The 24,333-nt window shown below is 41.6% G+C and overlaps 1 protein-coding gene across 1 annotated transcript; it reads left to right on the top strand.

The window, feature by feature from the left end:
* Nucleotides 1-437: 437 nt before the first annotated feature.
* On the top strand, nucleotides 438-23,552 carry LOC139662180 (golgin subfamily A member 6-like protein 6). Its single transcript, XM_071540810.1, has 10 exons — nucleotides 438-535; nucleotides 2,799-2,858; nucleotides 12,935-12,997; nucleotides 14,378-14,440; nucleotides 15,787-15,885; nucleotides 17,959-18,021; nucleotides 19,346-19,408; nucleotides 20,058-20,288; nucleotides 20,483-20,611; nucleotides 21,930-23,552. Exons 1-10 carry the CDS (start codon nucleotides 507-509, stop codon nucleotides 21,964-21,966), a joined length of 837 nt encoding a protein of 278 aa, XP_071396911.1. The 5' UTR covers nucleotides 438-506; the 3' UTR covers nucleotides 21,967-23,552.
* Nucleotides 23,553-24,333: the final 781 nt, after the last annotated feature.

Genomic DNA, 24,333 nt, shown 5'->3' with positions numbered 1-24,333 from the left:
AAATAAAACCAATTCTTGCCCACTTTATGATTTTTCATCATATAGTATCAATAACAACACGGGAGTCAACATATTCCCATATGTGACAAAAGAAAAATAAATAACATACAAAAATACATACACATAAAATAAAAAACACAATAAAAATATAAAAAGAATTAAAAAAAAAAAGGTGGGGGTGTAGAATAGCCTATCAGTTTTTTGTTTTTTTTTAACTGAGCACATTAGAGTTCATTGGAGTTTTACAAGATAAAGTTTCATTGCAGCTCTGATTCACTGATTCATTATCAGTAAATATAATAAATTCAATGCATTCAGCACCTTCATCAGAATTCAGGTTCCCCATTTAAAATAAATGCACTTTGATCAGAGACTGAAACACACGCAGAGCAGTAGGTGGATCCTGTGTACAGAAACAACAAAGTTAAAGTAAAAGTGAAAGTGTGAAGTTTAGTAACTGCGACACTTGTTTCTCCAGATGAGATCGACGCATTTCTGAACGCAACATGGGAGCTGAAAATTCAACTCAAAACAGGTAAATGACTGTAAATCAGATTAGTGGAACTTTACTGAGAGAAACTAACAGGTGGAAACTGAAGTGGTTTGGTTGTTTCAGAGGGAAAACAGTCCAGACTGCAGGAACCCGACATGGTTCTCTGTTCTCTGTTCTCATGGATCAGCTGAAACATTCATAGAAATAATAATTAGGATTTCTGTTCACGTTTTGATGATGTTTTCATTTCCACTGGCTTCCAGCAAGTTTATGGTTGATTTTCAGATTTTATTTTAGAATTTGAACGCTTTACTGTAAATGCCGTGCAATCTTTTAATTTCCTGTATAGAAACGCGGTCAGCCATTTTGGATAGCCTAAAATAAGAAGCCTGTTGTTGTGCACAGAACAAACAAAAACGTCAAAATACTGAGTGGAAGTATGGAGTGACACTTTATTTGTAAAATAGGTTACAGTTTAATGACGTAATGAGGTAAATTGAAGGCTATAAATTGAAAAAGGGATAAATGAACACAGAAAAGTTGCAGCCTGTCTACTGTCAGGTCCAGATCTGTATTAGACAGAGAAGGAAGGAAGTCCACATGCTGAATATAGGCTCCCAAAGTATTTATTACAACGTTGCGACCAGCAAGGTCTTCATCAGGCAAAACACCCATGTTTGGAAAAAAGGACTTTAAACTCAGGCTGGTAATGACGTCACAACTAGGTGGTCACATGACCACCTAGTTTAATTTGCTTCTAAGCCCTATAAAATTATACAGTAGGCCTATATACAAAAATTCAGATAACACTAATACTGACTATATATAAAACACATAACAGATAGTAGGCTACAATTGTAGGATCTCAGAAAGGTGTGTGTGTGCCACAGAAAGTCTAAAAGCCTGATGCTGGTGTGCAGTGGGGCTGCTTTCATCTCCAGTCCTGATATTACTGCGATGCTCACTGATGCGAGTCCGTAAAGCTCTGGAGGTTTTCCCCACACATGCTAGCCCACACGGACAGCGGATGAGCTGAACTGAAGCGTTAGCTAAACTTTCCATGAGACCAACAGGTGAAAATGTCCAGTCCAGTTCCTGCTGTTGGCACATAATCTTTTACTGGAGGAGGAACCTGATCTGAACTGTATAACTGATCTGAGCTTCAGAGTTCAGGCTCATTTCAAATTTATGTAATCAGTTATTAGTTACTTTCTCAAAGTTACATTTCACTACTTTTAGCTTTCTTTCAAATGGTTAAATGTTGAGTTAGTGCAAATTAAAAAAAGTTTCATGATGTTATTACAGCAGACTGCAGCAGGCTGCTGGAGGTTACGACTCGCTTTCAGAATGAACAAAACAAACTGCAGAACTTGGAAATATTCACATTAATTTGAACTGATGGAAGAGAAGGATCAGAACATTATTGCTAACTGTTAGTTTAGCTTTCACTATCAAACCTGAAGATTTATTTTGAGACCAGACCGGATCAGTTCAGGCTCCGTTGATCACCGAGGTGAAGTTAGTTTGAAGTTTGATATTCACCGGTTGATGCGCCTTTTAACGTCAATAGCTCCGTGTCGGTAGCATATTTTTTCTCAGATTAGGTTTTTTTATAGAGAGGAACACGGAGCCGATGTTTCACAGTGTTGATAAAGTCAGAATCAGCTGCGGTTGTGATGCAGACGGCAGAAAGGATCCAGTCGGTCTAAACCTCACTGAGTATTTACTGTGAACCAGGTGACTGAAAGCTGCTGGATGTTTTCTTTAGACAACAGTAGATTGTTACTTAACGCTGTGTCCCAAACCTGATGATTAGTGATGATTTCTGTACATGAAGAGTGATGACATCAGCAGAAGACATAGCCTATTTTAAAGGCGTGTTTTTATGTGGGTAACATCAAAGTACTCTAACGCGTTACTTTTAATAAACACTAACTTAGTAACGTAACTAATTATTATTTAGGGAAAGTAACCAAGTAAAGTAACTAGTTAGTTTCAAAAGTGACTTTCCCCAACTCTGGTGAGCATTGAACCCAGACCTTCAGGACCAAAGTGAGACAACTGGCTTGACTGTTAGTCCACCTGATAGAACTCCATTAAAGCTGCACTCAGCAACTTAGAGATAACTGTCCGAAGTTTTTGAGGGACTTCATTACCCAGAAATCCTGTAAGGTGTCGTCAGTAAACAAATGTGTTCTTCTTAGTGTGTGTATGTGGGTGGGTGGGGGGTTATATTGGTCAGTTTGGATTGGTCACTTCCTGTGTGGTAGTCTCTCAGATAAATCAATGTCAATTTCATATCCAGGATGGAGAGGGAAGAAGCAGCACAGCAGGAAGCAGAAGCTCTCCGACAGCAGATTCTCAGGTAACATTATGATCACAGAGAGGAAACATGATCATGTCCATCAGGACAAGGTGGACAAACTGCATCTCAGGGCCGTATAAGTTTGTCTGTCAGTGACAGGTGCAGGCATGTATTTGGGCCGTACACATAGACATTGGTGCAGACAGGGCCATCCTCAGTAGAGGGAGTGTTGGTGCCAGTGTTGGAGATTGGAGGCTTGTTAGTGTTATGGTGATTGAGGGCTTGTATAGTGTTGTAGTGATTGGAGGACTGCTGAATTGAAATCAATTATTCAGATGTGTATATGTGTTTGGATTGGTAATTATCCAACTTTTATTGTGTTCAAAGTACTAAATATGCTTAGAAAGTTGTGTAGAATTGCAGTAAATGTGTTTTAAAGAGTAATAACATTTTTGAGGGACGACCTTCAGACGCCCTACTGATTTGTCCCTATCACTTTCCAAAGTAAACCGACGCCCTTTGGAATAAACACTGGTCACTGCTCAACAAAACAACTGTTCATCCAAAATAGATATTCATCAGCAATTTTTAAGCCAGAAACAACATTCACATGATGATTGTAAAAACATTTTGATGGTTCCAGCAGCACTATCTGTAAACTCTGGTGAGTCCAGGAATCACTGATTGTTTGTAAAAATTAGACTTGGAGCGAATCTGAATCAGATTCTAAAATGGATGGATTTTTCCAAAATGTAATGTTGGGCCACGCCATAAGGTGAAACAAAAGAAAACTAATTAAAACAATAGGGCCAACATCTGTGGCCTAACAAGAAAACCAAAAGCCTTAACTCTAGCCCACCCGCTGGGCTTGATTTCAAACAAAGGAAAAGCAGCGCCAAAAATTCCAACTGGCCCTGAAGTTCACACCTAGGTGTGAACTGGCTGGAATTCAAACTCTGGTCTCTCATTGGACGAGACTCGGGCGACCCCCCGGGATCCCCCATGACGTCACGGAGGATATAAATTCCAGGAGCTACCTTTCCACATGGCCCCTTCTTGCGACTCCGTTGCTATACAAGGTGGTACATTTTAACGTTCGAACTGTTCTTTTGTTTAAGCCAAGTCACAGTCTTCAACTCGCTGGACGAGCCCAGACTGTTTAGTGTTCGCCATAACACTATTTGGATCCAGAAGGATTAGATTAGCTGTTTGTGTATCCGGCAATCTAACTCCTTGCGCGCATCTGTATGAGTAACCAGTGCGCACAGCCGACCTGCAGAAGTGGACTAAAGAAGAGACTACAGCTGAGGACACTCCTTCCCTCCAAGAAGATAACGTAAGGAAACGTTTCTTCAGTCAAGTCGACTCCTGGCTAGAATCCTTCGCTGCCTACGAGGAAAGCCATCTGACCGTCGCTCCGTACGAGGAGGAATAACGGTCTCGCCGCGCCGACCCGCCTGGAGAACCCCACCGGCTCGACCCGACGAAAACCCACACCAAATCACTCGAGAGTGATTTTCCCAAGTAAGAGGCTTTGGTTCTGGGCAGAGACTAGTATAGGTGTGTTATTTAAGCTTTACTGATCAGAAGCTACTGTTGTGCGTATTGGGAAGCGCATTGGACCGCCGTGTCCATATTATGCTGTGAAACCTATCATTAAGCTTGCTGCTTGATTTGATTGTAACGTTTGAAGCTGAATGTGTGCCATTGCATGTCACTGGACTTGCAATTGTGTTTATCGCCACGTAGAGAGCCAATATACTGCATTTTACTAGCTCAAAGACCAGTAACCCGGCGTACTACTTCCCAGTTGTACCCCGAGTTTCTGTGCGGTAAAAGGCTATTATTGGTGCTTTAGACGGCGAGTGCTCCCCTCTATTCTCTCTCTCTCTCTCTCCCTTACTAACCCACATACCCACATATCATTGTACATCCACCGCTACCTGAGCAGTAGATGGCGTTGGTTTTAGCCGCCTAATTCCAACCCCATCTTGATTCCAAAACTCCTCTTTGTTCAAACTGTGCGGTCACGGCCGCCATCTTGAACTCTCGCGAGACGTCCCACCCACGTGGTCACGTCCGCCATCTTTCTCTCTCTCTCTTCTCCCTTTCTCACACACATACATACAACTCCCTACATGCCATTATACTGTTTATGTCTTTTATGCTTGCTAGTTTAGATCCATAGTTGTAGTTGTGTAATAGTAGTTGATTGACTGAAGTATTATTGATTATTAATTAATATTGCTAAAGTAAATAAACGCTGTTATACCTTTTAAAGAGAAGTTGTCTGTGATTTCTTATGCATATGTGTTGTGGTAACTGCTGGTTGTGAGGGCCTGTGTACGAATTCACCCTTCACTGTTCACTCATAAATGTACAGTGGTACTCAAACACTGTCATTTGGGGGTGAACAGCCATTCTGAGACTGACTTAAAGGTACGGTTATTGGTCCCTGATTCCAGGGTGGTGCCCCGTTCTATTGACTCCCGTCAATAATTTTATGAATAATTAATAATTCCATAATTATTAATTATTAATTGCTAATAACCAAACCTGCCCCTATCAAAGCCCAACAAATGGTGCCCCGTGTGAGGCCTTCTAATACCAGCATTATTACATATTTATGCATAATAATCCAGAATTTTGAATTTTAAATTTTAAAATTTTTTGAAATTTTGATTTTTGAAAATTTATTTTTTGGTGACTTGCCAAGCATATAGTCAGTTGTGGTTTGTGAGTTGCTTCAGTGTGTACTTGTGGTTAGGAATTATTGACAAATAGCAAATTGTCAGACTGTTTGAGCTTGAGTTGGAGATCCCCAATATCCCCTAACCTAGCTGTTACTCACCAGAGCTACTGAGGTCACCTCATTAACATCCTAATAGGATAGATAGCAAAGAGTAATTAGCTTTAACACCTCAGCTTGCAAACCACAGGTCTAAAGCCTCTCCCCTGTGTGTTTGTTTGATCTCACAGCAACACTCCTTGTCCTAACAAGAGAGTGGGCTACCAAACGTGTTATCAGAAAAGATAACAATGAGTAGCCAAGACCCCTCCGCGTCTGGAGCTGCAGCTCCCCGGGAGGTAGACGATCCAGAATTACTGGATGCCGTCGCCGGTCTTATTTCCCTCACCCTTGAGGAAAGGAACAACCTCAAGAGCTATACGCTTAGCGAGTGTGAGGATGAGCTGAAGGAGTTAATAGATTATATTAACCATCCAACAGCGAGGTCACCCCCGCTCACCAAGCCGGAAGTGCTTGGGCGGATAAACCTCCTGTGCCAGCGTAAAATGCAGCTACAAGCTGTAGCATATGAAGAGATGTTTGCCCACCTAAGGCAAGACTACGACTCCGCACAGCTGTCTATCCGTCACCTGCGTCAGGAAGCCGAAGACGCTAAATCGGAGACCTCTCGGATGAGGAGACACTGTGAAGGACTAGTCGAGCAGCTCCAGACTGCCCGACGGCCAGCAGAGACCAGAAGCGAAAAACTTCAGGTCGGTACACGTGCTGACGCCCCTGGTCAGGAAACACCTGTCACCAGCTCTAATTCCCCAACAGGTTCTTTCTTCGACCCACGTGGTACAAAAAGAAACCAAGACGGCACAGCCGAAATCAGCCAGCTGCGTCAAGAACTCCATGCTGTTCAAAGACAAGTAATGGCCCTGACCCAACGGCTTGAAAGTGGCCACTTAGACAGCTATAGAGCACCTCCACCAGCAAGCCGCCAGGTGGAACTAAGCGCCACACCCTCCTGGGACGTACACCGGCCCAGCCCCCGTCGCGCAGGTACGCACCTCGACCAGACTCCTTCCCCACCGCGAAGGGGGGAGGAACGCACTCAACTCCTGAGTGGACGAAGTGCTTTAGAGCCCCTGTCCACCAGTGAGCCTTACGTGTCATGTCGTTTGCGACCGTGCCTCGACCAGACTCCTTCCCCACCACGAAGGGGGGAGGAACGCACTCAACTCCTGAGTGGACGAAATGGTTTTGAGCCCATGTCCACCAGCGAGCCTTACGCGCCACGCTTTTTGCGACAGCGCATCGACCAGACTCCTTCCCCACCGCGAAGGGGGGAGGAACGCACTCAACTCCTGAGTGGACGAAGTGGTTTTGAGCCCATGTCCACCAGCGAGCCTTACGCGCCACGCTTTTTGCGACAGCGCATCGACCAGACTCCTTCCCCACCGAGAAGGGGGGAAGGATGCACTCAACCCCTGAGTGGACGAAGTGGTTTTGAGCCCTTGTCCACCAGTGAGCATTACGCGTCACGTAGCCCGCGACCGCGCCGGGATCGAACTCCATCCCCTCCACGGAGGGAGGAGAAGTACATGCGCCGTTCGCGCCCACACCGTGACCGAACTCCATCTCCCCCCAGAAAAGGAAAAGCCAGTACTCATCGCTATAGCGACCTGAGCGACTCTGGAATTTCAGACGACTCGGACGGTCGACGGCCGTTCCGAGAACCAGAACCACGCGTCCGTCTGATCGAGTCCCTAGCAAGGGACATAGAGCGATTTGACCCAACCAATCGGGAGTCGAATGTGGACGACTACCTCAGAGAGGTCGAACGCTGCCTTTTTGAACTGCCGCACGCCACAACGCGCGAGAAACTCAGGTTGGTGTGGAAAACCACGGCCAGGAGTGTCCATGCATTCATGGAGACACTCTTACCCAGGACTCGAGACCACTACTCGACCCTCTGTCGGGCCCTACGGGAGGAATACTCACCGTACACCGACTCAGCCTCCGCCACCCTTGGTGCTTTCAACATCCTGCAGAAGAAGCAGGAACCACCAAGGGAATACTACCGACGCCTGAGAGCCGCGTATTTCCAAGGGCGCAGTGCCCCGGGAATGGAGGAGGAACCGGCTTTTAAGTCCTTGTTCCTACACAACCTCCACGACAGCGTGCGCCATGACGTCACCATGCACTGCAGGGTGAACGACCTCACTATGCAGGCGATCCGGAGGTATGCACAGTTGTCATGGGAGACGCGTGTGCGCCCAGTCAGACAGTACGACGATGATGCCAGAGTCCTGGGGGTCCAGGTCTCAGAAGTCCCCGACTTAGTGCTTGAAGGCAATGAAGTGCCTCGCCCTAAGGAAAACGCAAAAACCGACCCCCAGGGGCGCCGTCCGCCTCGCCAACAGAGTGAGCGACAGGACAAAGGGGAAGAGAACCAACGACCACAAAGACAGTTTGGACACAGACAACAAAACTCCTACCAACAAAAGGTTAGCTTTTGGAAGCACTCCCCACAAGGAGGTAAGTACCAAGGCAAGAATGAAGGTAGAAAACCCCAGTCCCCCAGAAGAGATAACTCAATGCAGGAATTGGAGAGTTGGCTCAGGAGATGCATGACGGAGACGATGAGACAGCTTGAGACATCTCGTCAACCGTCAGCGCTTCCGGACCCCCAAGGGGCCCAACGACAGAGCCTCCTCCTTCAATAAGAACCATTACAGGGTGTGTGTAGGTAGTTAGAGATTTGATGCAGGACCTCACTAGGGAAGTAAGCTCCTCAGTCAACAGTCTGAGTGGTGGAAGAATTCCACCCTATCTGGCCTCCCTAGACCTTGCTGAACAAATCCTAAAATCAGCTACTACCACTGCTGTGCAGCCCTTACAGGTACATCTGGCATATAGCCTTGGCAGTGCAATTCCTATTTTCGTAGACCTTAGGAACTTAGAGATAGGATTGGACTCCCTCATATTCATGTCACCACGAGTCACACACCAGTCTGAACATCACACTGGCCAGCTCCAATCCAAGGAGTAGGCCTACTAACTATTAACCACCTTTCCCTTTTCCTTTTCCTCCCCTTTCTTGAAATTCTTTAATAGGGATCAAAAGCAGCAAAAGATTGTGTTGGGGTTAATACATTGCTTACCCAAAATGTGGATGCCTGTGCTTGATGTGTTTTGTTTATTGTAGTTTAAGAAAATAGAAACTCTGCCCAGACGTTGCCTCACTGTCTGCCCAGACACCAGAGCCCTCTGTAAACTTGTGAACTCTATGAACTGTATGGACTGTTCCCATTCTTTCCCATCATCAGGAACATATGGACTGCGTAACCCTCAGGATTACCTCACCTATATGAACTGTCCGGCCCTTGAGTTGCTCTAAAGACTGCGGCCAGCACCCCATTCTTCAGACCAAAGGGGGGATGTTGGGCCACGCCATAAGGTGAAACAAAAGAAAACTAATTAAAACAATAGGGCCAACATCTGTGGCCTAACAAGAAAACCAAAAGCCTTAACTCTAGCCCACCCGCTGGGCTTGATTTCAAACAAAGGAAAAGCAGCGCCAAAAATTCCAACTGGCCCTGAAGTTCACACCTAGGTGTGAACTGGCTGGAATTCAAACTCTGGTCTCTCATTGGACGAGACTCGGGCGACCCCCCGGGATCCCCCATGACGTCACGGAGGATATAAATTCCAGGAGCTACCTTTCCACATGGCCCCTTCTTGCGACTCCGTTGCTATACAAGGTGGTACATTTTAACGTTCGAACTGTTCTTTTGTTTAAGCCAAGGCACAGTCTTCAACTCGCTGGACGAGCCCAGACTGTTTAGTGTTCGCCATAACACTATTTGGATCCAGAAGGATTAGATTAGCTGTTTGTGTATCCGGCAATCTAACTCCTTGCGCGCATCTGTATGAGTAACCAGTGCGCACAGCCGACCTGCAGAAGTGGACTGGAAGAGACTACAGCTGAGGACACTCCTTCCCTCCAAGAAGATAACGTAAGGAAACGTTTCTTCAGTCAAGTCGACTCCTGGCTAGAATCCTTCGCTGCCTACGAGGAAAGCCATCTGACCGTCGCTCCGTACGAGGAGGAATAACGGTCTCGCCGCGCCGACCCGCCTGGAGAACCCCACCGGCTCGACCCGACGAAAACCCACACCAAATCACTCGAGAGTGATTTTCCCAAGTAAGAGGCTTTGGTTCTGGGCAGAGACTAGTATAGGTGTGTTATTTAAGCTTTACTGATCAGAAGCTACTGTTGTGCGTATTGGGAAGCGCATTGGACCGCCGTGTCCATATTATGCTGTGAAACCTATCATTAAGCTTGCTGCTTGATTTGATTGTAACGTTTGAAGCTGAATGTGTGCCATTGCATGTCACTGGACTTGCAATTGTGTTTATCGCCACGTAGAGAGCCAATATACTGCATTTTACTAGCTCAAAGACCAGTAACCCGGCGTACTACTTCCCAGTTGTACCCCGAGTTTCTGTGCGGTAAAAGGCTATTATTGGTGCTTTAGACGGCGAGTGCTCCCCTCTATTCTCTCTCTCTCTCTCTCCCTTACTAACCCACATACCCACATATCATTGTACATCCACCGCTACCTGAGCAGTAGATGGCGTTGGTTTTAGCCGCCTAATTCCAACCCCATCTTGATTCCAAAACTCCTCTTTGTTCAAACTGTGCGGTCACGGCCGCCATCTTGAACTCTCGCGAGACGTCCCACCCACGTGGTCACGTCCGCCATCTTTCTCTCTCTCTCTTCTCCCTTTCTCACACACATACATACAACTCCCTACATGCCATTATACTGTTTATGTCTTTTATGCTTGCTAGTTTAGATCCATAGTTGTAGTTGTGTAATAGTAGTTGATTGACTGAAGTATTATTGATTATTAATTAATATTGCTAAAGTAAATAAACGCTGTTATACCTTTAAAGAGAAGTTGTCTGTGATTTCTTATGCATATGTGTTGTGGTAACTGCTGGTTGTGAGGGCCTGTGTACGAATTCACCCTTCACTGTTCACTCATAAATGTACAGTGGTACTCAAACACTGTCATTTGGGGGTGAACAGCCATTCTGAGACTGACTTAAAGGTACGGTTATTGGTCCCTGATTCCAGGGTGGTGCCCCGTTCTATTGACTCCCGTCAATAATTTTATGAATAATTAATAATTCCATAATTATTAATTATTAATTGCTAATAACCAAACCTGCCCCTATCAAAGCCCAACAGTAATAACTTTAATCCTAAACTATGACCTTTGTTGCATGTCATCCCCCTTTCTCTCTCCCTCCCAGTCTTTCCTGTGCTTCCTTGTTGTAGGTATCTTGGTTGTCATTGGTTTTATGAAATAACACTTTTACAGACTGGATCCTCTACATTTTACAGAGATTGAATGATTAGATGGAGATCAAATTTTCATTCTTTTTTTTGTTATACAGTAGCTATTAAAAGTATTCACCCTTGACCTTTTACATTATTTTCTTGTGCTACTAAATTAGGAAAAAATTCATTCATGTGTGATCAAATCTATGTGTCAGTGTGTGTGTGTGTGTGTGTGTGTGTGTGTGTGTGTAGGTACATTGTAGACATGTTTGTTGTTGTTTTCTGGTGTGGGTATGTGTGTGTGTGAGCATTGAACCCAGACCTTCAGGAACAAAGTGAGACAACTGGCTTGACTGTTAGTCCACCTGATAGAACTCCATTAAAGCTGCACTCAGCAACTTAGAGATAACTGTCTGAAGTTTTTGAGGGACTTCATTACCCAGAAATCCTGTAAGGTGTCGTCAGTAAACAAATGTGTTCTTCTTAGTGTGTGTGTATGTGGGTGGGTGGGGGGGTTATATTGGTCAGTTTGGATTGGTCACTTCCTGTGTGGTAGTCTCTCAGATAAATCAATGTCAATTTCATATCCAGGATGAAGAGTGAAGAAGCAGCAGCATGGCGGCAGGAAGCAGAAGCTCTCCGACAGCAGATTCTCAGGTAACATTATGATCACAGAGAGGGGAAACATGATCATGTCCATCAGGACAAGGTGGACAAACTGCATCTCAGGGCCGTATAAGTTTGTCTGTCAGTGACAGGTGCAGGCATGTATTTGGGCCGTACACATAGACATTGGTGCAGACAGGGCCATCCTCAGTAGAGGGAGTGTTGGTGCCAGTGTTGGAGATTGGAGGCTTGTTAGTGTTATGGTGATTGAGGGCTTGTATAGTGTTGTAGTGATTGGAGGACTGCTGAATTGAAATCAATTATTCAAATGTGTATATGTGTTTGGATTGGTAATTATCCAACTTTTATTGTGTTCAAAGTACTAAATATGCTTAGAAAGTTGTGTAGAGCTGCAGTAAATGTGTTTTAAAGAGTAATAACATTTTTGAGGGACGACCTTCAGACGCCCTACTGATTTGTCCCTATCACTTTCCAAAGTAAACTGACAGCCTTTGGAATAAACACTGGTCACTGCTCAACAAAACAACTGTTCATCCAAAATAGATATTCATCAGCAATTTTTAAGCCAGAAACAACATTGACATGATAATTGTAAAAACATTTTGATGGTTCCAGCAGCACTATCTGTAAACTCTGATGAGTCCAGGAATCACTGATTGTTTGTAAAATGAGACTTGGAGCGAATCTGAATCAGATTCTAAAATGGATGGATTTTTCCAAAATGCAATAACTTTAATCCTAAACTATGACCTTTGTTGCATGTCATCCCCCTTTCTCTCTCCCTCCCAGTCTTTCCTGTTCTTCCTTGTTGTAGGTATCTTGGTTGTCATTGGTTTTATGAAATAACACTTTTACAGACTGGATCCTCTACATTTTAGAGAGATTGAATGATTAGATGGAGATAAAATTTTCATTCTTTTTTTTTGTTATACAGTAGCTATTAAAAGTATTCACCCTTGATCTTTTACATTATTTTCTTGTGCTACTAAATTAGGAAAAAATACATTCACGTGTGATCAAATCTGTATGTCAGTGTGTGTGTGTGTGTGTGTGTGTGTGTGTGTGTGTGTGTGTGTGTACAGGTACATTGTAGACATGTTTGTTGTTGTTTTCTGGTGTGTGTGTGTGTGTGTGTGAGCATTGAACCCAGACCTTCAGGAACAAAGTGAGACAACTGGCTTGACTGTTAGTCCACCTGATAGAACTCCATTAAAGCTGCACTCAGCAACTTAGAGATAACTGTCTGAAGTTTTTGAGGGACTTCATTACCCAGAAATCCTGTAAGGTGTCGTCAGTAAACAAATGTGTTCTTCTTAGTGTGTGTGTATGTGGGTGGGTGGGGGGGTTATATTGGTCAGTTTGGATTGGTCACTTCCTGTGTGGTAGTCTCTCAGATAAATCAATGTCAATTTCTGTTCCAGGATGAAGAGTGAAGAAGCAGCATGGCAGCAGGAAGCAGCAGCTCTCCGACAGCAGATTCTCAGGTAACATTCTGATCACAGAGAGGAAACATGATCATGTCCATCAGGACAAGGTGGACAAACTGCATCTCAGGGCCGTATAAGTTTGTCTGTCAGTGACAGGTGCAGGCATGTATTTGGGCCGTACACATAGACATTGGTGCAGACAGGGCCATCCTCAGTAGAGGGAGTGTTGGTGCCAGTGTTGGAGATTGGAGGCTTGTTAGTGTTATGGTGATTGAGGGCTTGTATAGTGTTGTAGTGATTGGAGGACTGCTGAATTTAAATCAATTATTCAAATGTGTATATGTGTTTGGATTGGTAATTATCCAACTTTTATTGTGTTCAAAGTACTAAATAGGCTTAGAAAGTTGTGTAGAGCTGCAGTAAATGTGTTTTAAAGAGTAATAACATTTTTGAGTGACGACCTTCAGACGCCCTACTGATTTGTCCCTATCACTTTCCAAAGTAAACTGACAGCCTTTGGAATAAACACTGGTCACTGCTCAACAAAACAACTGTTCATCCAAAATAGATATTCATCAGCAACTTTTAAGCCAGAAACAACATTCACATGATAATTGTAAAAACATTTTGATGGTTCCAGCAGCACTATCTGTAAACTCTGATGAGTCCAGGAATCACTGATTGTTTGTAAAATGAGACTTGGAGCGAATCTGAATCTGATTCTAAAATGGATGGATTTTTCTAAAATGTAATAACTTTAATCCTCGCAACTATGACCTTTGTTGCATGTCATCCCCCTTTCTCTCTCCCTCCCAGTCTTTCCTGTGCTTCCTTGTTGTAGGTATCTTGGTTGTCGTTGGTTTTATGAAATAACACTTTTACAGACTGGATCCTCTACATTTTAGAGGGATTGAATGATTAGATGGAGATACAATTTTCATTCTTTTTTTTTTTTGTTATACAGTAGCTATTAAAAGTATTCACCCTTGACCTTTTACATTATTTCTTGTGCTACTAAATTAGGAAAAATACATTCACATGTGATCAAATCTATGTGTCAGTGTGTGTGTGTGTGTGTGTGTGTGTGTGTACAGTTACATTGTAGACATGTTTGTTGTTGTTTTCTGGTGTGTGTATGTGTGTGTGTGAGCATTGAACCCAGACCTTCAGGAACAAAGTGAGACAACTGGCTTGACTGTTAGTCCACCTGATAGAACTCCATTAGAGCTGCACTCAGCAACTTAGAGATAACTGTCCGAAGTTTTTGAGGGACTTCATTACCCAGAAATCCTGTAAGGTGTCGTCAGTAAACAAATGTGTTCTTCTTAGTGTGTGTGTGTGTGTGTGGGTGGGTGGGGGGGTTATATTGGTCAGTTTGGATTGGTCACTTCCTGTGTGGTAGTCTCTCAGATAAATCAATGTCAATTTCATATCCAGGATGAAGAGTGAAGAAGCAGCATGGCGGCAGGAAGCAGAAGCTCTCCGACAGCAGATTCTCAGGTAACATTATGATCACAGAGAGGGGAAACATGATCATGTCCATCAGGACAAGGTGGACAAACTGCATCTCAGGGCCGTATAAGTTTGTCTGTCAGTGACAGGTGCAGGCATGTATTTGGGCCGTACACATAGACATCGGTGCAGACAGGGCCATCCTCAGTAGAGGGAGTGTTGGTGCCAGTGTTGGAGATTGGAGGCTTGTTAGTGTTATGGTGATTGAGGGCTTGTATAGTGTTGTAGTGATTGGAGGACTGCTGAATTGAAATCAATTATTCAAACGTGTATATGTGTTTGGATTGGTAATTATCCAACTTTTATTGTGTTCAAAGTACTAAATAGGCTTAGAAAGTTGTGTAGAGCTGCAGTAAATGTGTTTTAAAGAGTAATAACATTTTTGAGTGACGACCTTCAGACGCCCTACTGATTTGTCCCTATCACTTTCCAAAGTAAACTGACGCCCTTTGGAATAAACACTGGTCACTGCTCAACAAAACAACTGTTCATCCAAAATAGATATTCATCAGCAATTTTTAAGCCAGAAACAACATTCACATGATAATTGTAAAAACATTTTGATGGTTCCAGCAGCACTATCTGTAAACTCTGATGAGTCCAGGAATCACTGATTGTTTGTAAAATGAGACTTGGAGCGAATCTGAATCTGATTCTAAAATGGATGGATTTTTCCAAAATGTAATAACTTTAATCCTCGCCCCTAAGATGAAATCAAAATTTTACAGTGTCTTCATTAAACATCCTTGATCATATCACAATATAAACACAGAAACATCTGAATTTCTTTCACAGCACCTTACAGCACCACACATGCAGACATTTGTTTTTAGCATGAGCGGCCTCAGTGGGAATCAAACCCCAAACCCTGCAGTGTTAGTGCCTTGCTCTACCCACTGAGCCACACTAAGACTGTTAATACACTACCAGTCAACAGTCTGGACCCACCTGACTGAATGTTCTTCATTCTCTTAAAGCCATTTTGATCTAAAAGCTTCTGCTTAAATGCTTGAAATTAGTTTCTTAGACAAATATAAACAGTGAAGTTGATCCTATGTATGAATTTCCTTCCAAAGCCTTTGCCTTTCCATCAAGGCAAAGGGCGGCTACTTTAAAGAATCTAAAATATAAGATAGTTTTGATTTGTTTCACAATTTTTTGGTCAGTGCATGATTCCATTTGTGTTATTTCATAGTTTTGATGTCTTTACTATTATTCTAAAATGTGGAAAATAGTAAAAATAAAGAAAAATGGGATGTGTCCAAACTTTTGACTGGTAGTGTATCTGTGTCACCTTTCTTTTTGTTTAAATCTCTTTTCTTATCTGTTAACAGGCATCTGGAGTTAATGAGAGCATTGTCTTTAAGCAACTATGCGCTGCCACACCCTCTGAGTCCTTACAGCTCTGAAGAAGAAGATCTGCCTGACTTCAGGTAGTCTGCCTTCAAAACAACCACATCACCTTCATACCCAAAATCACAGTCAAGGCCCTTGAGGCATTATTGGGTGTTACTGGTATAGTTAAAACACAACAGAGATAAGCTAGTCCATATCTTGTTCCCTAGCTGCACTAGTTGAGTAAACAGGAATCTCTGAGCCTGCGTTCACACTGTGAGCGACTCAGCTGATACAACATGGAGAACATAGCTAGCTAGCAAGCGCTAATTAGGTAGCAATCATTCAAAATAAACAGAAAAAATGTCATGACTTGACTTCAGAGCTTACCTTAACCGTTCTCCAAGCATCACTGACTGACAAGCTTGACCATAACTGTGTTCACACTGTAAGCAACACCATCATCAAGTCACTGGAAGTCTGTTCATCTCCTCCAGACCTGAGCGACCAGAGAAACTCGGTCACCCAACAAGCTCCTCGACCAAGGAATGCTTTGTGACCATCACCCATTAACAGCCAATCAGATTTGCGTGCTTCCTTGTTATCTATCTTGGTTGTCCTTGGTTTTATGAAATAACACTTTTACAGACTGGATCCTCTACATTTTAGAGAGGTTGAATGGTTAGATCCAGATACAATTTGTATTATTTCTTTTTTTTCCCACTGCGTAGCCAAAGGCATCAGGAGCCAAATTCAGGTCAGACAGTCAGTCAGACATCTGTTGCTTCGTTAGACGATGCGCTTCGTGAGATGGCCTCTAGAGGGCGACTTTGACTAGGAGTTGGCCTCTCGCCTATGGGCTAAATGCCACATTCAGTCTCACACAGTGAGCCCCACTCTCCACTGATTTACAGACATCCAGGTCTTCTGCTGTCCTGCGAACCTTAACGGTTGGTAACGTTATTCTGGTGTTGAAGTGACGTTCGTGGAATACGTAGTGGAATAGGTAACTTAACCGTTAACCGTGTCGCGCTAGCTGACCGTTGCTCCCACACACTGACTCCCACTCTCCGCCGTTAATTTACAGAAATCCACGTCTTGTGCCGCCCTACCAACTTTAACGGCAGGTGACTTTATAACCTGTGGTATTTATGTTACGTTAGCCACGGCGACACTGATCCATTGTGTCTGTCCGCCTCGGTTCATTTCAATTCATTTTCAATGAGAGCTGTTTGTTGTCCGGACTGGACTGATGATGCGTCTCGGTCAGATTTCCATTTGTTTTGATGGACAGAAAGTTCAACCCAGTTGAACTTTTTCTGGACGGACGGATTCATCACCATCTGTTGGTCAATCAGAGGCATTCCTATGTTAGTTTTGGAAAAAATAGTGGCGATCACAGACACAACGGTCCGACCAAAACAAAGATAAAACAGAGAAAGCCTGGTTTAACGCTGGGATGACTGGAGGTTTTCCAGCTCAGTTTCTTATTTAATTTATACTGTATAGTCTGTTTCTTCTTTTTTCTGTGAAGTAGCTCTGTTATGAACAAAGCTAGGCTGCTGTATTTCTGCCTCTCCACCATGTTGACGTTCCCAAACAGCCCAATGGACAGAAATCTATCCGTCAATAATTCTGTCCGTTTTCCGACGGACCAGTGTGGCCACAGCTGGTGGAATTGAACACGCGCCTGTACAGGATCTGTACTTGTTAGTTATACAGTAGCTATTAAAAGTATTCACCCATGACCTGTTACACTATATTCTTGTTTTACTAAATTAGGTGAAAATACATTCATATGGGATAAAATCTGTGTGTGTGTGTGTGTAGAGATACATTGTAGACATGTTTGTTGTTGTTTTCTGGTGTGTGTATGTGTGTGTGAGCATTGAACCCAGACCTTCAGGAACAAAGTGAGACAACTGGCTTGACTGTTAGTCCACCTGATAGAACTCCATTAAAGCTGCACTCAGCAACTTAGAGATAACTGTCCGAAGTTTTTGAGGGACTTCATTACCCAGAAATCCTGTAAGGTGTCGTCAGTAAACAAATGTGTTCTTCTTAGTGTGTGTGTGTATGTGGGTGGGTGGGGGGGTTATATTGGTCAGTTTGGATTGGTCACTTCCTGTGTGGTAGTCTCTCAGATAAATCAATGTCAATTTCATATCCAGGATGAAGAGTGAAGAAGCAGCACGGCAGCAGGAAGCAGCAGCTCTCCAACTGCAGATGTTCAGGTAACATTATGATCACAGAGAGGAAACATGATCATGTCCATCAGGACAAGGTGGACAAACTGCATCTCAGGGCCGTATAAGTTTGTCTGTCAGTGACAGGTGCAGGCATGTATTTGGGCCGTACACATAGACATTGGTGCAGACAGGGCCATCCTCAGTAGAGGGAGTGTTGGTGCCAGTGTTGGAGATTGGAGGCTTGTTAGTGTTATGGTGATTGAGGGCTTGTATAGTGTTGTAGTGATTGGAGGACTGCTGAATTGAAATCAATTATTCAAATGCGTATATGTGTTTGGATTGGTAATTATCCAACTTTTGTTGTGTTCAAAGTACTAAACAGGCTTAGAAAGTTGTGTAGAGCTGCAGTAAATGTGTTTTAAAGAGTAATAACATTTTTGAGGGACGACCTTCAGACGCCCTACTGATTTGTCCCTATCACTTTCCAAAGTAAACTGACGCCCTTTGGAATAAACACTGGTCACTGCTCAACAAAACAACAGTTCATCCAAAATAGATATTCATCAGCAATTTTTAAACAAGAAACAACATTCACATGATGATTGTAAAAACATTTTGATGGTTCCAGCAGCACTATCTGTAAACTCTGGTGAGTCCAGGAATCACTGATTGTTTGTAAAATTAGACTTGGAGCAAATCTGTATCTGCTTCTAAAATGGATGGATTTTTCCAAAATGCAATAACTTTAATCCTAAACTATGACCTTTGTTGCATGTCATCCCCCTTTCTCTCTCCCTCCCAGTCTTTCCTGTGCTTCCTTGTTGTAGGTATCTTGGTTGTCGTTGGTTTTATGAAATAACACTTTTACAGACTGGATCCTCTACATTTTAGAGAGATTGAATGATTAGATGGAGATACAATTTTCATTCTTTTTTTTTTTGTTATACAGTAGCTATTAAAAGTATTCACCCTTGACCTTTTACATTATTTTCTTGTGCTACTAAATTAGGAAAAAATACATTCATGTGTGATCAAATCTATGTGTCAGTGTGTGTGTGTGTGTGTGTGTGTGTGTGTGTGTGTGTGTGTGTGTGTGTGTGTTTGTTTGTTTGTGTGTGTGTGTGTGTGTGTACAGTTACATTGTAGAAATGTTTGTTGTTGTTTTCTGGTGTGTGTATGTGTGTGTGAGCATTGAACCCAGACCTTCAGGACCAAAGTGAGACAACTGGCTTGACTGTTAGTCCACCTGATAGAACTCCATTAAAGCTGCACTCAGCAACTTAGAGATAACTAATGTATTGGTCAGTTTGGATTGGTCACTTCCTGTGTGGTAGTCTCTCAGATAAATCAATGTCAATTTTATATCCAGGATGAAGAGTGAAGAAGCAGCATGGCGGCAGGAAGCAGCAGCTCTCCTACTGCAGATTCTCAGGTAACATTCTGATCACAGAGAGGAAACATGATCATGTCAATAAACACTGGTCACTGCTCAACAAAACAACAGTTCATCCAAAATAGATATTCATCAGCAATTTTTAAACAAGAAACAACATTCACATGATAATTGTAAAAACATTTTGATGGTTCCAGCAGCATTATCTGTAAACTCTGATGAGTCCAGGAATCACTGATTGTTTGTAAAATTAGACTTGGAGCGAATCTGAATCTGTTTCTAAAATGGATGTATTTTTCCAAAATGTAATAACTTTAATCCTCGCCCCTAAAATGAAATTAAATTTTACAGTGTCTTCATTAAACATCCTTGATCATATCACAATATAAACACAGAAGCATCTGAATTTCTTTCACAGCACAGGAATCACTGATTGTTTGTAAAATGAGACTTGGAGCAAATCTTTTGATCTAAAGGCTTATGCTTCCATAACCTCTGCCTTTCCATCAAGGCAAAGGGCGGCTACTTTAAAGAATCTAAGACAGTTTTTACTTCATAGTTTTGATATCTCTAAAATATGGAAAATAGTAAAAATGAAGAAAAATGTAATGTGTCCAAACTTTTGACTGGTAGTGTATCTGTGTCACCTTTCTGTTGTCTAAATCTCTTTTCTCTTTTCTGTTAACAGCACTCCGGAGGAAAGAACAGCATCAGATTCTCTCATCAATCAGATACTAGAGGGAAAAAAAGCATTGCTAGAGGAAAAAAAAACATTTCAAGAGGAAAAAAGAGCATTTCAAGAGGAAAAAAGAGCATTTCGAGAGGAAAAAATAACAAAAGCATTGGATTCTCTCATCTGTCTAAAATATGGTAAAAGTCTTCATCTCAGCTCCAAAGAAGAAGATCTGTCAGACCTCAGGTAGTCTGCCTTCAAAACAACCACATCACCTTCATACCCAACATCACAGTGAAGAAGGCCCTTGAGGCATTATTGGGTGTTACTGGTAGAGTTAAAACACAGCAGAGATAAGCTAGCTCATATCTTGTTCCCTAGCTGCACTACTGTGTGTACAGGTACATTGTAGAAATGGTTGTTGTCTTTCTGGTGTACAGTGATACTGATCTATATGATGGATTGACTGAAGACCAGAAGAAGAGTGAAGAGGAGAGACGATCAGTGTCTCCATCAGGCAGCTGTGATGCACAGAGTGACCGCTCCAAAGGCGACAATCCAAACTTCAGGTCAGTTTGTATCGGTCACTTCCTGCGTGGAGAAGATTTCCTTCAGAATTTAAAGCTCCACATGATTCAGCTTTCATGATTTAGTTTTCAGTTCTCCTCTGTCTCAGGATCAGAATAAAGTTCTTCATGATGTTCTGCAGATAAATGTAGTTTAGTTCAAAGTTGAATTGAAAGAGTTAAACTGAATGAATGTGAAGACTGAGTCGTCACAATACTGGCTCCTGAAAGTTTTTGTTTAAAGTGTCAAATTCTAAAAATGTTTTCCATATATTCATCCCTTTTACTCACTCAGGCTGAATTTGCTTATTGGGAAAAACAATACTTCATCCTAAGGTTACAGTTTGACAATTTGAATACATTTTCCTTTCAAAATTACTCTAATCTTACATTTCTTGCCAGAAAGTTTTTTTTAAATATGTAAATTGTAAAGGACCCACTCTTGTTATAGCATCTTGAAAAAGATGTAGCACATACAGTACTGTGCAAAAGCCTTAGATTAGCCTTAGATTTTTTATATAAATTTTGTCTTAGAAGTTTATTTGTTTTCTGCATTAGTGTGTCAGTAGACTGCTCTTTATAGTCATTTTTTTATATTTAGAAACTTTTCATTTTATTTATTTATTTGAATTTTGTGCCTAAGGCTTTTGCACAGTACTGTATTATTTCTGTTGGTATAAAAAACATTTTGTTTGGTCAAATGACATGAGTATATTTTTATATTGTACTTCATGTCATTGCTTACTGTGAAATAAATATAGTTTGTTATCAAGGAGCATTGGGTGCTGGTCATATGACGTCACTAATAATAGACACCTGTTTCTATTTAAGCTTTTATTGTCATGACACCCTGAAGAAGTATATTTTGTATGGAGAGATGTGTGCAACCTTCTGTATTTATTTAATGAGTTATTTTTTTATACCAAAAAGTACAAGGGAGTGAATCATTTTTATAAACATTGTGTAGCATTTTGGAAACCAACTCTTCAGTGTGAGTCTGATTTTAGCAGGAGCGGCTCCAGTGGGAAGAGAACAGTTTGTCTTTTTAAAGTGTGTACACAAAGAGGTATCTCAAGTTTTACGTTTAGAATGTGACACTTAAACTTATTAATTCAGGTTTTTAAAATAAACATCATATATCTGTATAGTATGTTGATCAATACCAGTGACTCGGCTTTTACGGTCCAGCTGCTGAGATTTCTGGCTTTCACAACTCGCTTTACGTCCCAAATGTCAGTGTAGCTGCAGTTCCCACTGGTCGCCAACAGAGGTCGATAAAGGTAATTGATTACTTAACACTCCTTTATATGTTTCCTTGCAGCTCATCAGCTGACTCGGGGATGGAAGATGACGACTGAGAGTCGAGGATTTAACGAGACAGAAAGCTGCAGCAGAAGTTATTGAAAGCTCCTTCTCATCTGTTTTGTGTCATGGTACAGGTTTTATTATGTTGTTGTTTATTACAAAACAACAACAAAAAAAAGACCTTGATTTTCAAATCAGTGGATCACTGAATTTTCTCAATTTTTCTGTTGTATGAAAAGCTTAAACTATATCTATCTATAACTATATCTGTTATTTTGTGTCAAGGCTGTGGGTAGAATTTGTTTTTATCTTATTCTTTGAAATATTTGTATTATCGAAGTGAGGATACAGTCAAAGATTTTTTCTTTTATACTGTAAATGAGGCACCAACAGTCTCCATGTGCTTTTCCATAAAAAAAAACACTACAATCAGAAAAGCTCTGAGTAACAATACAGGGAGAAGAAATTGAGATGGTAAATTAATTTCAATTTTTAGGTACAGATCTAGACTCCAAACTCAAATTTGACAAACAATGAATGAATTAATGATTTTTTTAAATTTTCGTGTCATATCATATAAATCAGCGATTCTCAACGTTTTTCATATCAAGGACCCCTAATTTAGTCCACATTAGGGCCACCCACAGACCCCCATTTGATGAGATTTTGTCTCTCGGACACAAATCTGAGAATATTTTTATTCTTAGATATGATTTTGTCCAGAATTCCATGACTATCTGTATTGTAGGTAGAGAAATAACAGAGAAACTATGATCAAAATAGTAATTCTTCTACATTCTCTAATTGTGTTCACTAATTGTAAATTAAATAATGCTGAAGTTTAATAATTCATCATTTTTCTGGGGACCCCCTGGAACCCCCTCAAGGACCTCTTGTGGTCCCCGGACCCCACGTTGAGAACCACTGATATAAATGTCCCATCCAACATGGGATTACAAGACACACAATTACAACAACATGTACAGTGAAATACGGAAGCCGAGAACGGCCGTGCTTGCAATTATTTTTTTTAATGCCGTTATCTCAGATCACAAGTTAATTATCTCGTTATCTCGAGATAACAAAAGTCGTTTTCTCGAGATCACGGGTTAATTTATCTCGAGAAAACGACTTTTGTTTTCTCGAGATCACGGGATAATATGGAGAACTCGAATGAGTGTCTGGTTCATTTGATCACACCTGATTTCAGCCTTCAAGATCACTGTCATGACTGTCGGGGAGGATTCATAACTGAACAGGAAGCATAAATGTGTAGTTTGTTTGCTGCAGTTACGATTTTCAGCTTAAAAATCAGTTGCTACAGACGCCAGTTAAAACACTGTTTGCCAAATCTGTTCCCTTTGCTTTTGATTCATGAGACTTTGTTTTTATTTCTGTATGTAAATTTGTACATATGTTTTTGATTAGGTGAAGCTATTTTTGATTAACGCTCATTTCAGCTCATGGTTTCGTCTCATTACTGACAACAGAAGGATTTTCATGTTGTTTTTTTTCGGTCGGATCGCTCCGTAAACAGCTGGATCTTTTTGGAACAAAGAAACACTTCAACTGAATTGTGCTGAATCATTTGCTTACAGATTAAAATTTACCTTTTGAACAAAACAGTCTTTATGTGGTTTGAAATTTGTGATGCAAAAAAATCTACATGATAGTCTTGCTCTGCAGGCTGGGAAATTCTGCAAAACTATGTAGAATATATGTCCAGGTCTTGTGAAGTTTGTGAATTAGACAAAATGACAGAAACATTGTTGAATCTAGATTCTCATACAGTTTCACATTTTGAATAGTTGGAGTTTTATTTTCACACATTGTGTTCTGCTGTATGAGGTTTTGACTGAACCTTTGGCTGTGAATTAATTCAGTTTAATGAGTTAGTTATGAAATAGAATTATTTCTGAGGTCTGGATTGAGAAGTTTGGGACTCATACAAAAAAATCCAGAGAAGTAAACCCAACTATTCACACCAGAATATTAAACCACTGTAACTCTAATCCACAGTCTGCCATTCATGTGTTTTGCTGCTCCAGGATCCAATTAAGCAGAAACAAGTTCACACATCCAAGAAACTTCCTACAGGTGAAAACACATCAACCAACAATATAGTACAAATATTTCAATAATAGATAATGAGCCTACATCAGTATTAAGGAATATTACATCATGAAAATAGAGTGCCTAAGTATAGAAAATATCAGAAGATGGGCCTATCTACGTCTCATGGATCAGTGCATCATACAAAATTACATATATTGGCCAAATATAATGGGCCTATATCATGTCAAGAAATACATCCTTTATGTCGCCCAAGTCAGAAAACCTCCATCAAGAAACAAACACACCCAGTGGGCCAACATCACTGCTGCTCCAGATCCAAACCGATCAGGATCCAGTTTGTCAAA

Source organism: Centroberyx affinis, unplaced genomic scaffold (genome assembly GCF_046629955.1).
Source record: "Centroberyx affinis isolate AG114_WGS23_722 - 3 ecotype Tasmania unplaced genomic scaffold, CSIRO-AGI_Caff_v1 ptg003722l_1, whole genome shotgun sequence".
Taxonomy (NCBI): Eukaryota; Metazoa; Chordata; class Actinopteri; order Beryciformes; family Berycidae; genus Centroberyx; species Centroberyx affinis.
This window is presented reverse-complemented; position numbering and strand designations above follow the sequence as displayed.